At 33.8% G+C, this 19,182-nt stretch overlaps 1 protein-coding gene across 1 annotated transcript; it reads left to right on the forward strand.

Moving 5' to 3' along the window:
* Nucleotides 1–12,500: 12,500 nt before the first annotated feature.
* Nucleotides 12,501–13,211, forward strand: LOC128999083 (uncharacterized). Its single transcript, XM_054425439.1, has one exon. It carries the CDS (start codon nt 12,501–12,503, stop codon nt 13,209–13,211), a length of 711 nt encoding a protein of 236 aa, XP_054281414.1.
* The last annotated feature ends 5,971 nt before the right edge of the window (nt 13,212–19,182 follow it).

Raw genomic sequence — 19,182 nt, forward strand, 5'->3', positions numbered from 1 at the left:
TATACTACTAAATGAGTAATTTGCACAATGTTGAGTAGTGAAATTAAGGGTAGGATAAAACGGAATACTCTACTCCTACTCCAACCAAACTCATACCTGTTGGATCTATCAGCTAGCTATTTGAGGTAATTTATTTCGAATTAAATATTGTTCCATATGGCATTTCACAATGTTCCCTAGTGTAAATGTCTTCAATTTAGGTTAAGTAATAAGGCGGGTTTACACGATGTAGCAAAACATGCTATATGTTACATATAGCAAAAGTTATATAACATTTTCTAAAAGCTCGAAAAATACTTCTAGCAGAATGTGCTACATTTACCATTTAGCAAAAGTTATATAACTTTTGTTACAAGTAGAAAGTTTTACTTTTTAAACTGCTACATTTAACATAGCAGATAATGCTACATTTAGCAGAAATCATGCTATCCATCCAAAGTCGGTAGATCAAAGAAAACTGGGCTAGATATAGCATTTGCTATAAACTACTTGCATGCACTATAAACCTATGCAACTAGAGCTCAAGAATTTTCTACATATTGCAGGATTACTGTAGAAGTTAGGTTTAAATAAATTATTGTGCACACAGAGTAGGCTATCATGCACCAAATGTAATTTAAACAAGACTATCTTTGTGTAAATTTTTTTCAAAAATGGTCTTATGGCATGTTAAATATTTATTATGTTGCTTATCAAGTATCAATTACAATTGTCAATTTTAACAGATTTAAGTTTTACTACAAATAAAAATTTAGATCAAAAAATTACATTAACCAAAGCCCTCAGAGTATACCAATTATTTGAACCGAGCAAATGTCGGTCTCCAGGTACTATATTATTGATGATATAATGATATGATGACATGATGATGATACAGAGTGTCCCGTAACTCTCTGGACACATGTATAAAGCGTTATTGCTTAGGTCAAGACAAATACATTTCACCATAGGAACATGGGTCTGTGGGGCCTAGTTTTCCGTCTGTCTGTATTAATGTGTTTTTTACAAAATAATTAATAATTCCTAAACTGTTTGAGATACAGCGTTGAGATTTATCAAAAATGATTATCTTATAAAGACCTATCTTTGTGGATAAATAATAACATTTGGAACTTTTCTCCATTCAAACAATGCTAATGCTCCTTTTACATTGTCTAAATATCTTTACAATAATGTTATACGTCAATCAGGTGTTTTTTAAACATAACAGCTGATTCAATCATTTGTTTCTGTTATTTATAAGTATAACTTGTTGTTTGTTAAGGAACATTAATCTGTCTTTAAATAAATAAAAAAAGTTGATCTTGTTAACTTTTTTTTAAATTATTAAATACAATAAGGACAATACCTTATAGCACTTAAAACCCTTAAATTCTGCCTTGAAACTATATTATACAACAGAATACCACATCTAGAGTATTATTCAGTGTTTATTTGCAGTTTTTACTAACTATATTTCCGTTTTTTATGTTTAAACTTTAACTTATTTCTAAAAGTAGATTCATCAGTAAAATTCATTTTTGAATAAAAATAAAATTTTCTTAAGTCTAGCACAAAATGTACGATGCGTCTATCAGCAATCAATTAATCAATTAAAGTCAATTAATTGGCAATAAACTATGAAACATGAGTTAGGCCTAACTATTATCAAGTCTTATACAATGGCTCAATTTTAACAAATTACAATATTTTAATGATACAATTTTTAAATGTAGACTTTTTATTTTGGTATTTTTGTGTACTGTGTCAGTAATGCTGTTTTTTAGTCCTACAATGGTTTTTATTACTTTAGACAACAGGGTGAGACTAATACGTGAGCATGATAAAATGTTATTTTATAACTTAATTTGTTTTCTTACATATTTTAGACTGTATTTTATAATATCATGGAAATTGTACATATGTAAGCCTATGTTTATTTTGTTAACGTTTCCTTACAAATTCCTCCCTGGTACTCCTTTATTAACATTTGATCGAATACACCTTTTTCTCACCCCTTATAGCAGAAAACCTAAACTCAGTTAGGTTAATTAGCCTTACTCTAATTAATTGTTAAATGTTTTCGTGCGTAATGTGTATATTTATTTAAATGTTTCTTGACGACTCCATCATGGATGAAGACAAAGTATTCTTGCTAGGATATCACCTGACGATGCCTGAATAGGCGAAACATGTAGTGAGTTTTACTTACGACAATTTAACTGTTGACGTAAAGGTATGTACCTTCAATTAGTCTGATTAAACAGTTCAGGGGCTACATCATGAATTTTAATTAAACCTAAACTCGTTCAACGAATGCTATTTAGATATGAAATGAATATGTCATTTTTAAGGAGTTATTTTAGTTCAAATCCAATCAGGCAAAAGGAAATTCGCTTAATGTTTACTGGTTACTTGTTAGTCTGTTAGTTATTAGCTATTAGTTAGTTATTTACTAATAAGTTTAGTTTTCAGTCTGCAGGTTTTCTGCGGCGGGAGTATTTCCTTTTAATAATAGAATCGTTAAATAATAGTCTGATGAGTCCTGGATCGATCGTGTTCAGGTCCAAGCAGCAACCTTCAGATCTGAAGGGGAACACAATAAATCGGATTAGAAGATTATCAGAAATATTTACGGTAGTCACCTTGTGTTAAACTGATTATACAACATTAAACCATTCACGAAAACGATTCTTTCTATTCACTACATTTATTTTATAACTCAAGGACATTGGCATCTCGATAAAAAATCGATGTGCCTAATTTTTGTGATCAAACCAGCAAACAGCATACAACCACCCAGACAATAAACTTGGTAAGCAGCAAAAACAATACTTTCGCTGGTTGTAAGGCATTTCTCAAGCAATAAAGCTAACTGTATTACCTCCCTTATGTTAACTCTCCTTGCCAGTGTTGGCATCGGTCGCGTGACATAGAGATATGAGGGCATCGCTATCACAGACGACCTATTAAGTATTCACAACTCGCTACATGGAGAACGGCGCTGACTGAGGATTGTGTGCTCAAAGTAATAAAATTACAACGTAATGGGTCCGTAATGGCAGAGTTCTAATGACCTGAGGGGCTCTAATCAGCCACGCCCACTGCCCCCCTTGCTCACCCCCCCCCCCCCCACTAATGGCCCCCGTGATCTTATCTCCCTCCAATCCCGTACAGGCTCCACCGAGTTAATGACAGCAAAAACCAACTAACGTTTTCAAACCACTTTAAAATCTTAATCTTCATTTTTTTTGTTTTTGCTGTCTTTTTTAATTTTGAATATCAAAGGAGGCCTTAAAATTTGAAATGGAATAAAATATAAATGGTAAGAGCCTGTGGTAAAGAGAGTAGTAGTTTTACATTTTACCTGTTATAATTTATAGGATTTACTGTGGCGAGCGAGATGGTCTAAGCCGCGGAACTTGTGTAATTTCTGGTTCCGTCTATCTACTTACACCCGCATAAGCTAAACTAACATAAAAAACATATAATACTTTTACTACGCTAATAATAATCATAACAATAATACCATACCTCAATATAATATGCATTTATCTTATATCTACTATATTGCTCTTATTGCTAATTAGTAATAATTTGTAAAAGACACGACTTTATGGTACGGTACGGACACTTTCGGCAGCACTGGTCAATAATCTCTTCGTGCTTGGCTCCCATTGAACGGCGCGCGAAGTTTCTCAATGGTAGTTAGCAAATCCCGCCGAAGAGCCAAGTTAGCCAGTTCCGTACTCGAATTCGCTAACTACAGTGCCATTTTGAGAAGCCTACGAACTCGGCTCTAGAACGGGCTTCCGGAGATAAATTCCGAACAAGTTCAAGTTAGTGAGTTCTGCACAACGACCGAATTTGGTTATAGGAAATTTGACATGGTTAGCGAGTTTTGGAGTTATCAAATTCCACGTAGCCCTCTACTCCCTTTAAATTTCGTCGACACTAGCGATCAGTGTCACCAACATGAAGACACAAAAAACGAGCTTCAAAATGTACAAAGGGATGAGATGAGAATTGAATATTTACTACCTATAATCTATATAGATGGAATGTCTACTTCAATATACTCAGATATCAATGGTAGTAATATTAGAGACCGCAAGTTGTCCTAGACAGACCGAATATGAATCGATTCCATATAAAAATCTTATAATCTAACGTATTGTATGCCTACTTTTTATTTTCTCCGGATCCGGTTTCCTTTTCAACAGTTTTTAACGAGTCTTTTTCAGAAGAGGCCCGCCACTATTTAAACTGTGGAAAACCACAGTTTAAGGTGTTTTGGTGATGTTTGAGTTTTTGTAATTATTTCTGTTTAGTAAATTAAAAAAAACGCGTGAGTAGACTATAAACTATAAGTATTAAAACAGAGTAGTTTGGTGATCAACTACTTCCAGTTGTGACATGAGAATGATTACATTTTAGGGAAAGGAAGTATGTTTAATTAATGCGAAGGTGACGTATTTTATCTCGGAACTATTTAAAGCGTGGTTCAAGCAATAGCCAATATACGAGTGTGTGTGTATGTACGTGAGTGTGTGTGTGTACGGAAGTGGCCGGCGAAAAGTCCACACACATTATGGCAATAATAGCATTTGGGGCCCGAGTATGACAGAGAAGGAACGCCCCCCGCCTTTTGCAGCGGTCAGATTGTATGGCTTGTGGTCAGTATAGTGGCCGGTCATGGACCGAACCTGATAAATTGCCTGCGACTGTGTGTATTTCTTTTTATTCCTTCCCCAACCTCCGCGCCCAAACCGCCCAAACCTCGGATATTTATTTGCCGCGTCACGAAGCCCCAAAGCCTGGTCTCTAGTTCCAGGAGATTTAATTATTAAGAACCGCATGACCATCATACTAATATACAAGTACTAATATTATTAATGTGAAAGTTTGTGTGTTTGTTTGTTTGAAGTTCAATCACGCATTAACTACTGGTCGGATTGAGCTGAAATTTTGTATGATGATAGCTTACGTTCCCGATTAACAGACATACTCTTATCTCAAAGATACTCTAGGGCCCCAGTGCCTCTGGTCATTCCCATGTTAACCATATCAGTATTCATATTTAAATGGAATTAAAGAAATTTGCCAGCTGTTTCAACTACACTAGGTTGGTTAAGCTGTGGTACACAATGGGAACTGTCAAAGTAGGATTGTTTACAGTTATGCTTATGTTTTTGATTTATAAGTAATTTGTGATATTGTTAGAATAATTGGTAATTTACTTTTTATATTGTTTAGATGCAGTGGTAAAACATTATTATAGTCATGGTAGATGTGTTATACGATAGCATACCGTAAATTAAAGGAACCAAATTTTCTCAAAGCGTGCCCTCTTCCATTGCAAACGCAAAGCACGAGTAACTGCAATAAGCATTTTACGCCAACTCTGTACAAAGGACGGGTACTCTGCTAGTTGTAATATACAATAATAACTAAGGGCGATATTTAGCTCGATTAATTCATTCGTATTTGTGTAATTTAAAGACATTAAGTGTCGATCATATTTCTGGCATCATTTTTAAAGAATACCTAGTTTGTCGATCTGTTTTACCATTGAAGGCTACATAAGCCGGATAGATGTCTAAATGAAATAGACATATATTGCCTATTATTATATTTACTCAATCTACAAATCAATGATTACTCATGGATCCTACCAGAAATGTCTTTTTACAGCAGCATCTTAGACCAGGCAGAACAAACACCACTTGGCTTTTACTATTTTATAATACAGGGTGTTTCAACGCAACTCAAATTACAAGTTGTAAGAAACAAAAAAAGTTCATAAGTTGGTAGTACTGTATCCTTTATTCATTGCCTATCAGCTGATACGCTGCATTGTTTCCTACACGGTGTGGTATTATTGGGAATTTAATGTGAATAAGACTCTACATTGCAGAAGATTACGTTAAAAGTAAAACACTATTTATTAGTTTATTTAATTTATTAATTTTATGCTAAGAACACTCTCCAATTTCATTCAAATTATAAATTGCAATTACATTTATATTAAAGACTGCACTTTTAGCGAATTTCCCTTTAGGGAAGTAGCTATTACCGTAGGTGGCATGGTAAGACCTAAGCCCTGGAGCGATTTACTTTTTCATTTTGATGTCCCCAGAGGCCAAAAACACCATTCGTTCAAATTTGTATATATGTATATATTAGAGATGTAATGAATATTCGGTTACTATTCGGTATTCGGTCCATTCGGCCGAATACTAGTTGACATTCGGCCCAATACCGAATACTCATTTAGTTATAATTATTAGACTTTGTGCAAAAAATAATACCTTAATAAATTATTTTGAAAAGATTTTTATTATTTTAAGAACCAACATTAATTTTCAGAAGTTTGCAAATAAATAATCCAAACACAATCAATTAATAGTAAACTAGAGGACCCATGCTGCTCCGCAGCGTTAAAATAAATATAATATCCGAGAAATAATAAAATTTATGATTTTCAATTGAGTAATTTTAAAATATATAAGATTGAGATGGTGATGGTGTAAAATTATGGTGCAATGCCCTTCCCCGTCACTATAACAAAGAGACAATAAGTCGTAATGACTTGTCAATGAGTCATAGCATAGCTAAACCTAGACATAAAAGAACTACAACTGGGGCAGAATATTCGGCCGCCGAATATTCGGCGCTTCGGCCTGAGACCTCACCGAATACTCGGTATTCAGTATTCGGCCAAAAGTACTATTCGTTACATCTCTAGTATATATATATATATATATGTATATATATATTTATTTATTTATATATATATATATATAGATTTATATATATGTGTCCGTGAACGTGATAACTTGAGTAATTTTTGTCCGATTTTGATGAAATTTGGTTTAAAGGTGTAAAGCGGGATGAATGAGTTCGCGAACCAGCATGATCGGACCATGGGAACAGGGCTTTACGGGGTGTTTTTATGGGGTAAAAATTGGTTTTTCTCACTTTCAACCCTCAAAACACAAAGTTTCCCAATTTCTCTTTAGACCTTTTTAAAGAGCTTTAAAAAACAAATAATTTAGTATATAAAAGTATTTTTGTACGGTTATTGGTAACGGAGAAAATTTAAAAAAATGTAAATTAAAAATTCCTATGTTATTATTATGGAGAATATTGTAAAATGTTGTAGTTTGGTTGTTTATGGATATATTTTGATCAAACTTGGCAAACTTATTTATTTTGTACTAAGCTATTAATATTTTACTAAAAAACAGACTTTATAAGTTTCCTTGTAGCAGAAAACCTAGGTACTCGACCTATAATGTAATTTAAATATATTTAATTGAAAATCTATTCAGACAAATAGAAATTCGCTTAGTTGTCAGGTTTGCTGTGACGGGGGTATTATAAATTTATACCATATGCACTCATGAAGCACGCCATAATCCTACAATCAGTATCTACTGTTGTCAACCCTATAGCTCTGAACGGAGTGATAAAGTTCAAATCTGTCGAATATTTATTTATAACGCCTAGTGTTTTCGTTTCACGCTGTTGATCGTTGTTTCGTTTTTCCATAGATAGGCTAGTAATAATTTGCTGTTACTGTTTTGTCCTACTACTTCATTATTATTAACAAGTTTTTACTACCATTTTTATTTTAATTCATTGATTCCTAACCTCGCTGGTTCAGAGAATCGTCGTTATTACGAATGAAAAAAAAATAATTAAAATAAACACCCATTCAAACTGTCACTACTCGTGCAGTTAATAAGTAAGTATAAGCAGACAAGTTAGAGACAGTGGCTATGGTAAACGTTTTTAGAGAATTTCCCATATATGGAATAAGCTATTACCGTAGGTCTCATTGTAAGACCTAGACAAGGGACCGATTATTATTATTATTTTTTTTTTTTGAGGACCCCAAAAAAACATGGGGGTACACAGAGTTTAAATACACGGAGGCCAAAAACAGCATCCGTTGAAATTCATATATATATATCTTCGTTAGCACGATAACTCGATCAAAAATGATCCGATTTTGATGTAATTCAGTATAAACTTGTAAACCTACATTTATTCGAACAAGTTCGCTAACCAGCATGATCGGACCATGGGAGCGGGGGTTTGGGGTAAAAATGGGGTTTCCCATTTTTGACCCTAAATATAAAAAAATTTTGCAATTTCTTTATTAACCATTTTGTAGAGCTTAAAAAAAGAAACAATTTAGTATATTGAAGCGTTGTTGTATACCTAACGGTCACAAAATAAAAAAGTGTAATTTAAAATTCCCATGTAATTCTTACGGAGAAAATGAAAACTGTTGTAGTTTACTTGTTTATGGATATGTTGATAGAATTTAGCAAATATATTTATTTCATCCTATACTTTTGACGTATGGTCAAAAAACACTTTTTACCCTCCCCGTAGCAGCAAACCTAAGCACTCGTTAAATCTAATGTTATTTAAATTGAAAATAAATATGTCTAATTTAGTAAAAATATAATCAGACAAGTTTAAATTCTCTTAGTCTGCAGTTTTGCTGCGGCGGGGTTTGTATATACGCATAAAACCTTTCTTTCCGAGACTTGTTTTACATCTAACAAATTCTTCGCCAAAATCGTGCATAAAAAGTCTAAACAATACTTGACCTTTACCGATCTTAGTTATCATCCGAATGTAAAGCGTAGGATGATAAACAACTGTGGAACGGAGGACGAAGGAGAAGGGGAGATGTTGTCTAGTCTAACGAGACCCTCATCCCAAGTGGTGATGAATGCTGATGTTAATATAATTCAAACTGGAAACCACGTCAAGCCACACCGCTCAACAGTGGCGTCTCTTCGACGAGTCAATATCACGAGCTAGAATCTAAGGACATGAAGTGATCATAGTGCTACGTACCTTCTTCCTTTACAATTATATTGAGATTTCACTGAGGATTTTTTAATCAGCATCGAAAGTGACTTATTGATGTTTACCAAATACAAAACATGCTGAAGCTCTCCATCCAGGAGAAGGTTTCTGAGCGCAGAACCCGTCATGGAAGTCTCCTGTTTTTTTTTTTGTTTTTTTTTTCACAGAGTGAGGCTTGAGTTTGGAAAGAGAATAGGCATTTCTCCACTTCAGTCCAAATCTATATATCGTCCTCTATCCAGCCTCAGAACATATACTAAGTCATCTTTAGACAAAAAAATCAGACAATTGTGCTTTGACTACTTGGGTAATTTTTAGTTGTCACTTAGTTTGTCTTGTTTTAGCGAATTTCCCATATATGGGATTTATTACCGATGGTCTCATAGTAAGACCTGGATCCTGGACCGATTTACTCTCTAGTTTTAGTGGTCAAATTTAAGACGAGGAAATGTATGGCCCCCGAACGGTCCAGTCCAACTTCGCGCGGTGGTCACATATAATCCCTACGCTTCCCATTAATCTTTAACTTGTACTTGTTGTGCTCTCGGATGAGATATGATATGTTTCATTCAAAACACCTTGTCTCTCAAAAGTAATGTTACACCTTTTTTATTTGTTCATAGCTACTTTATTCATGTTACAGAGTAGGTTAATTATAGGTAAATTCAAATAAAATATAAGTATTCTCTTTTGTATTGGTTAACTTTATTTTATTAGTTACTGTGGTATCGTACAGTTATAAATTATATCTATTTATAACAATTTCAAACTTAAAATACAAACTCTCAGCAGTCAGGGCGGTGAGCGTCAAAATTGACCACCACGAGGAGTTGGACAGTCGGTTTTGAAAGGTTTCTGACCACCGCGTGGAGCTAGGATAAGCCCTTAGGTTTAAGGGTGTAAAAATTGGGTTTTCCATTATTTACCGTTTGAACCAAAAACTTGACAATTTATTTCTGAAACATTATGTAGAGCTTATAAAAACAAATAATTTACCACATTGAAGCGTTGATGTGCGCTGAATGGTTACGAAGAAAAGGACAAAAACACGCTACATTTAAATTCCTATGGTATTCTTATGGAGGTAGTTTGCTGGTTTATGGATATAGTTTGATACAATTTGGTAAATTTATATATTTCATACTAAACTATTAACATTTCGCAAAAAAAAAACACTTTATTATCTTCCCTCTAGCAGAAAACCTGTGTACCCATTACACGTTTTGTTTATTTAAATAGACAGTAATTTGACATATTTAAGGAAGTAAGACGGCTGTAGAGGACGAAGTCCTAAAACAGCCTCAGTACCAGCATAGATTAAAAGAAGTAACCAGTAGTTTCAGCTCACTGGATTGGAACGTCACGAAGATCAGGAAGTTGTCTGTGCTCTGCAACGGGGAGAACGCAGACAGATATTGTGGACGTGGTTCTGATTCTTCACTGCCTTGTCCAATTTAAACTGCTGAATGATAGGCACTTACTCATTATGTAAATCTATGTGATCTATTACCATTTCACAAGGGAAATGCTCTAGAGATGGAACACATATGGCTCCTTCCAAACTATATGGTTCGTCACTTAATTATATACTATAAACATTTGTCTGCAACTGTAATATACAAAACCCATCATTTGTGCTGTGTTTTCAAAATATACAAAGCTGAACTAATATGTAAACTATTGGAACAGAATTAAAAGGTTTGAGCTCTTTCCCACATCAGAAAATCGTACTGTCACCATGGTGCAATATAGAACATCTATGGTAAGAATCAAAAGGTTAACTCAGGAAAAAGTAAACAAACAATTCATAAATCAAAATAAATGTAACAGCAACAGCTGACTCATAATTCAATATTTTAAATATGAATTATGAATACCCCTTTAACGAATGTTCGTGACCTTAGGAGAGATTTTATGGAAAACTGATATTTTTCAGAGAAGTTTCTCATCTAAACCTTTCTCATCTAAATGTCTGCGGCTTGCGCTTTTCTCAAAAGTTCTTTGTCCTTGCTTGCTATATATAAATTATATAAATATAAAACTATATATATAAAGCTTAACTATAACTATATAACTATATCGAACTATATCGAACTTTCTTAACTATATTTATATCTGTGCCCTCCGCCTTGCCTCAATCCTCAAATTGCTCATTTCACTAATTTAGCCTCAGAATAGTTTAAAAATTATATTAAATTATTTGTTTTTAAGATTCCCTGAATGCTTATGAATATTATTGTTTTCCAACAAATACAAAAGTCACTGATAGCGACTGAGCCTACGCACAGGCTTCCAGCCCATGTAGGCTTATTTCCTTAATGTATATGTTTAACATGGCTTCTCTGAGACCTTACATCCTTTGTTGTTATTATTAAGTTTACATGTATTTTTATATTTAATTATTTTTATCCATGCAATAGCAAGTAAGGTGTCTGTTTCACTGGAAGTTATGTTTATAATTTATATTTTGCAATATTTTTGGAAATAAAGTATGTTTTGATTTTATATATATATATATATATATATATATATATATATATATATATATATATATATATATATATATATAAATTATGAAAATCCTAGAGATTAGGGCTGCTATTTTGAAATAAAAATACATTATTAAAAACTAAGTACCCTTTTTAAAATTCATTTTATTGAACAACTAGTTTAAACAGTAATGTCATATATAGTCATGTATTTTATATCTTAACAAATACAATAAACATGTTTGTTAAATAAATAAAAATCAAGAGCTATACTAAGTTATAAGCTAAGTTTGTCATATAAATCGTAGTTGAATATATTAGAAATTACATTATTACATACATAGAAATTACCTTCGATCCAGAAGTTGCCTATCCATACATGGACGTGCCTAATTATTACAAGATCGTAAGGACAGCCAGGCTGTGGTGTGTAAAGAAGCCGGCGGAAGAAGTTTTGGGTCCCAGATCCCGGAGACTGGGGATTCTGCCCACGTATTTCTGTCGGTGGCCGATCATACGGGGAGTCCGTCGAACATTCGCTAGTCCCGACAATTGTTTGCCACTAGTGAAATACACAGGTTTAATATTTATGGACCACCCATTTCTTGCATGCTTGAAATTATTTATTTACCATCCGATGGCCACAAATAAATTATTCATCTACGTATAAAGAGCAATAAACCTCGTAGTCTACGTATACAATTTCAGAAAAACTATTTATATTTTAATTTCAGAATGATTTTTAGTAACAAGTACCTTGAATTATTGATAAAGCTAGACATTCCATCCACATGTTTAAGTGGTAGCGTTGACTATACACAGAATAGACCCATGTGATATGAAAGTTTGAAGTCAAGAAAATAGATGAAGTTCAGGACCATCTCACCAGAGTTTACTAGTGTATTGGGTTGAATATTAATTAAAACCAATTAAGTATCATAGCAAACAGCTGATTGATTGATCACTTAACACAGAATATTGTCATTAGTTGGTGACTATCTCAACAGATTGCACCACGTTTTTTTGGCTTCAAATTTTTACATTACATGGGAAGTCTGCCCAGAAATTAAAACTAAATTTCTCTTATTTGCTGATGACATTAAGGTGTTCAACAAAGTAACCTCCACACATGACCAAGAAATGCTTCAACACTCGATTAACAACATCAGCAAATGGTGCTTATCAAATGCAATGGAGCTCAATGTCTCCAAATGTGTAGTTATGTTTCTCAGTCGCAGTAACTTAGTTCATGAGTATGACTATTGCATCGATGGCAGAAGTCTCAGCGTGGTCGAGAAATTCAGAGATCTTGGTGTAATCACTGTCCCTTCACTCAGCCCACATGATCATCTCATCCATATATCCTCAAGAGTCTCTTCTCTGCTGGGGTTTATCCATCGTTCCACAAGATCTTTCAAATCTCCCATGGGACTCGTCACGCTATACAAATCCCTGGCCCGACCAATCTTAGAGTACTGCTCTGTCGTCTGGAATCCTTATCAAACTGGCCATATTGAAATCTTAAACAGGATTCAAACACGATTTCTTAAACTACTGGGTCTGAAACTCGGGTTTCCTTTCCTCGACGTTCCTGTAGCAGCTCTCGAGGTGCACTTTGGCCTTCAACCACTTCCCCTGAGACGACAAGTCAACGGCATTGTATTCCTTTTCAAAGTGGCAAATGGGATTATTGACTGCCCTGAACTCTTGAACGAAGTGGACTTTCACGCTCCCAGAGGAACCCGATCCAGAGCTGTCTTCAGAAGGAGGTATCAGCCCACGAACTCCGCTACTACGAAGTATAGTGGCCCACGAACTATACCCTTCACCACGGAATCTCCAGACTGCTGAGATTTAGCGAAGACCTTTGCCCACACTTGGATTTCTTTGGGCCATCACCAGCATCCTTCAGACGTGATGTCCAGAGGCTGCTCTACTGACACCTCTCCGCTCCGCTCTCTATCAGTGTTGGTTATTTGGTGGTGCCTCTAAAGGGCCACATGCTGGGTGCCGGGAAGTGCTGATTTGTGTCGAGTGATGCGATTTGTGCTCTTGGAGTTCCTTGGTGGTGCCTTTAGAGGGCCACACGCTCAACAGTGTCAAGTGATGAAATGTCTTGTCAGCATTCTATCAAAACGTTTTTCTCCCTCCAGATCCATCCTTTTGTTATATAGTTTTGTTTTTATGTCACGTTAGCTCTTTCACAGTTTATTATATTGTTATCATTGCCATAGTCTATTATTGTTATGTATAGTAAATTTATTAATGTTAATTATCCACAATGCCAGTCTTGTTATCATTGCCATAGTCTATTATTGTTATGTATAGTAAATTTATTAATGTTAATTATCCACAATGTTGTCATTTTGATGGTTACTGATTGTTATTCACACTTATTGTTATTGTAGTTAATTATTTACACTGTTTCTCGTTATTGTTATTGATGTTTATTATTCACAATTTTTCTTGTTATTGTTATTGATGTTAATTATTTACACTGTTTCTTGTTATTGTTATTGATGTTTATTATTCACAATTTTTCTTGTTATTGTTATTGATGTTAATTATTTACACTGTTTCTTGTTATTGTTACTTTTTTCACAATGTTGTAACTATTGCAATTCACTCAAACTGTCCACCACCACCACCAATCTTCTTACTCATTTATTGATGTTTTCTATTGTATTATCTTGTTGTATGTAAATCTTGTCCAATGTATTATTTTGTAAAATGGCGATTGCCGTCGGAATGAATAAATGAAATGAAATAAAATGAAGTCTATTATGTGTAAAGTCAATGGTGGTAGTCACACAAGAACAAAAATTAACGTAGATAAACTAAACCACCGGTAGAGTGCGCTGATTACTGATTTCTGTCAAATGTGCCAACTTCTATACTAAGTCAATGCTACTACGTAGAAAGTAATACTGGATCACTAGTTGAAAATATATGAAAAATATATGTATTAGTTTTAAGTCTTTGATTTAACAATTGACAATATGTCCTGTTATTGTGATGTACTGGCATGCAATCCAATAAAAAAACAAATAAATAAATGAATGGTCCGACTAAATAAATATAAAAGTTTTTGTAGCTTAATTATCATTTTCATTAAGAGGTAAGAACAAATCTGCTCATTTCAATCTGAATATGAATGTAGAATTGGTATATAATTGACTGATATGCCTTGTGTATGTTAAGGTTTGTAGCCGGTTTGGTTATTATTTTAACCTTTAACTTACAACTTATACTATACCGTTGTTAAATACAAGGTAATTAAATTTTTCATCTTAATTACTTATCTTAGTCATTCTCCCGGTGCAAAAGCTATTTTTCTTACACTTTAATTTTCCACTTTACCGACTTTACTTTTTTGTGAATATGAATTGTGGATCTACATGTTTTTCTTTCAATTAATCAATTCTTTAAAACAATACTTAAACCTGGATTAGTATTGTAGGTTAGATATGAAAGTAGGGTGAATGTGAGATGATCAATGTACCTTGGTACTAGCTAATACCAGCCGTCTATACAGGGTGGCTGAAAAGTAACTTGCACCCCTTTTAACTTTTCAACCATTTGAGATATTTGAAATCAGTTTGCGGCAACCTTCTTAGATATGAGGGGCTACAATAATTATGGTCAATTTAAAAAGTGTTGCCCTTAGGGGTAGCGGGGGTAGGGGGTAGCTCAAAATTTTCAAATAGCTAGTATGGTCGAGTTTGGTATCATTGTACAGGTCTTGACAAAACATAAAAATTAACATAAAGAAAATAAAAATCGGACCATTAATAACAAAATGGCAGTTCAAAATTACTTTAAATAACCATTGTCTCAATCATTTTTAGCTGCCGTTTTGTTATTATTGATCCGATTTCTATTTTCTTTATGTTATTTGTTATGTTTCGTCAAGACCTGTAAAATGATACCAAACTCGACTATACTTGCTATTTGAAAATTTTGAGCTACCTCCTACCCCCGCTACCACTAAGGGCAAAATTTTCAAAATTGACCATAACTATTGTAGCCCCTAACATCTAAGAAGGTTGCCACAAACCGATTTCAAATATCTCAAATATTAAAAAAGTTAAAGATGGTGCAAGTTATTTTTTTGTCACCCTCATGGTTATTTGGATTTGAAACGTTTTAGGGCGTCATTTTGTTATTAGTGAACCGATTTTGGTTTTCTTTATGTCAATGTTAATGTTTCGTCAAGACCTGTAAAATGATACCAAACTCGACTATACTTGTCATTTGAAAATTTTTAGCTACCCCCTACTCCTGCTACCCTTAAGGGCAAAATTTTCAAAATTTACCATGATTATTGTAGCCCCTAATATCTAAGAAGGTTAACGCAAACCGATCTCAAATGGTTGAAAAGTTAAGGGGGGTGCAAGTTACTTTTCAGCCACCCTGTATAGCAAAGACCATTTTGTAAAATCATAACACCAATGATCAAGTTCAGATTCCTCCAGTACTGTCTTTGATCATAATTCAAATTTGGGCCATTATTGATTGAGGCAAGCTCTATAAATACTCAGCTACCCAGCTCCGAATACTCGAAGACTTTGTTTAAGTTCAATGCCATGCTATCTGAAGTTATGATTTCAAATAGTTGTACATATTAAGCAAATGAGATAAGCAAGCAAACATCTTCTTCTGCTACATCAAAAGTCAATTTCGAAAAGCTTTGAATTTTACTGTACGTACAACGAAGACATCCCATCTATAAGGATCAGCTGTCGCCAATTTTTTACTAAAAAAGAACGTAGTTGTGTGAGCCAGTCAAAGATTGCGCTAGTGTCTAAAACTCTATTTTGTACCTTATTTTTTGTTACTGACATAGTTGCTGAATCACAACAGTTGCTATAGCTCATAATAAGTCATTCCATCAGTTTGACTTGGTAAAAAACATCGTGTAATCGGCAGAAATCAGTCATTTAGATCAGCGCTATCTGTAGGTGGCTCACATCAACTAAGAAAAATTTGATTAAAACCCTGGCTACAACATTAACATGGGGATGGAATGTCTAGTTGTTGTATTAATAGTCAAAGGTACAACACAACTACTAACAGGTAGCGGTTTTAATTTTAAAAGAGATGGATTTTCTGCAATTTGTCACTGGATCTTTAATTATCTAGATTCTACATAATTATGTTATCCAAACAAGTTGGTTTATAGGACAGTCAAATGATGATAAGATGGATAGTTTATTGTAAGCTTGATGGTAGTAGTAAAACGACCAGAGCAACTGTCCTTTAAGACAGAATCAAAATTGATATTATCATACATGAGCACAAAATATAACGTATTGCCATTGCATACAGTGTTTTGAATTTATGCATTAAATGTTGAAAACTTGACCAGAGCGGTAAATATCATTTGGATGTTGTGACGTTGTAGCTAAAGGGGTGTGAATTTAATAACTGTCAATTAAATAATAAATTACCGTTTGTTGTTTAGCTAACATCCATATACATACGTTTGTGCATTATATTCTTAAACAATTTGTTTTTTACTTGAATTCAATATATTTAAAGTTATATGTCCTTACTTGTCAGTAAGCCCATATATTCATGGTTATCTGTATAGTATTGTATAACAGCAAAAAATTAAATAAAACTTAGATTACTTTGCACAGCGCATGAACTAACTCAAAGTAATTGGCGACAATGCTCTAAACCAACACAATAGTAAAAATAACCGTCCTGGAACAAGCCGGGTGACGTTTCGGGTGGTTGGAAAACTCTCCGCTTCGACAGGCCTTGGATATTAGAATTACTCTCGTACAGGCTGAACGACTTAGCTAATTTGTTTGGGCACGCATACCTCCTTTAGTCGCTAACATATAACGACTTGCCACGAAAAAAAATTATAACAATTATTATCAGATTACTTTTTAATTGTTTATTTATATGTGTGATTTGTCAACTTGTTGATGTTTTATTACAAAAGTGTTGTTTTTAGAACCGCTGGGTATAGTTGTAGATTGTTGCTGATAAATGTAAACATTGTCAATGGTAAATGAAGAATGCTTATTGAGTCATTCGAATTTTCATTAATTAATTTGTTTTATCAACCCATGTTTCCGACTCAAACTGTTTATCACGAACAGTTCGGTTGCTAGGGGTGATTTATACGCAGTACCGAAGGGCGCGTTTGCGGGGGCGGGGGCCGCTTGTCAGAGTTGTCACAAATTAAGAAGCCCGCTTTGCGTGGGCCCACCCAACCATTGGGCTCACTCAGCGTGGCTAAAAGCGTCACAAGTTACCCAAGTGGAAGCGATATTATCATAATTTCATACAGATTTCATTAAACAATTCAACATCAGCGCCGCCGCTCGCTGTCACCCCCTCCCCCCCTCCATAGATCCCTATTATAGCTAATGACGTAGTTTAGTTCAATTTGCAGAGCGATATCCGTGATTATTGTCATGCTAATGTTTCATTATGCACGCTGCCACTCAACGCCGACTTCAACGCCAGATTATTATTTTGATCGAGATGGATTTTGACGAAATATTTGCTTAAACCGGAGAAGTTTGAGTGCATATCAGAAGGATAAGTAAATTTGTTTTTTTTACTGCAAATATTGCTTGGAGTTATTAATATATATATTTTATCCTATATACGTTCACATCTTAGGACGCTAAACTCTAGCCCGGAACCATTTGTTATACAAATACGGAAAGTAAATAAAGATACGTCTTATAACACTTAAAACATTTATTTACGCTTATACTGTTACTCACAAGACGGTAAATATACAAAATATGGTAAATGGTTAATGATTTTACATGGTATATGATGGTACAATGATTCTAACTATAACTCTCTAAAGTAATAGGTTTTGTTTTTATATTTACCGTCTTGTGAGTAACAGTAAAAGCGTAAATATATATTTTAAGTGTTATAAGACGTATCTTTATTTACTTTCCGTAAATTTAATAACACGTACAATGCTGATCAAGAAGTTATTTATACAACAAATATTAAAGTATTTGATGTATTGTTTTATGTATTTCCATTACAACATAGCATTTCAAACTATTCAGTTAAAACAATTTATGAATAAGTAGATTCATAACAAATTAACTTAACAAAAATTAATTTCAACTAGTTGTATTATTATCAAATTCTTATCAGCTATTTTAGAAAATATGACATCTGTAAATTCTTTGGTGAGACTGAGAACACTGCTAAAGCAAAATCTGTAGACCGTCTTTTATTGCAGTTTATTAGTAATTTATCAATGGTTTCTATAATAATAGTATTGCATAGCATATAATTTGAAATATTATTAAATGGCCAAGTTTTTTACGCATTTGAACATTGTATAGATGTAGATTTATTTATCAAAGTCGGGTCATAAAAATTAACGTGATTAATTAATTTAATGCAATTTTTATGTTATTTTGGATATGAACCTGAGCTTGTAATGGTATGATTGTTGCATGAAACCTTCGATTTATAATAAATTTAACATTCTTTTCAATGGTTTTCACTATAACTCTCTAAAGTAATAAGGTTTGTTTTTATTATATAAATCGTGGGGCAGAGTCTAATAAAATAAGAAAAACACAGCCAAACGGTTGAAAATCGGACATGGGTTTAGAGGATTTTTTTTGTTCCTTTTAGTGAGTAGAACCTACTGGCGAGGTTAACACGGTCAGTAGAAACTCACCCTGTGTAATTAAACTGAATGTCTTTTGAGCAACGAACCTTAGTACCTATTAAATAGGGAATAAATCTGATCTTTTTAAGGAAATATTTGAGTGAAAATCGACTAGGCAATTCAAAACTCAGTCTGCAGGTTTGTGGC

This window comes from Macrosteles quadrilineatus, unplaced genomic scaffold, assembly GCF_028750875.1.
Source record: "Macrosteles quadrilineatus isolate MER2022 unplaced genomic scaffold, UCM_ALF_1.0 Scaffold_7__1_contigs__length_78375512, whole genome shotgun sequence".
NCBI classification, from domain to species: domain Eukaryota; kingdom Metazoa; phylum Arthropoda; class Insecta; order Hemiptera; family Cicadellidae; genus Macrosteles; species Macrosteles quadrilineatus.

Bases quoted from the DNA above. Each gene is read 5' to 3' on its own strand.
- LOC128999083 (XM_054425439.1), top strand. From the start codon at position 12,501: ATGCTTCAACACTCGATTAACAACATCAGCAAATGGTGCTTATCAAAT.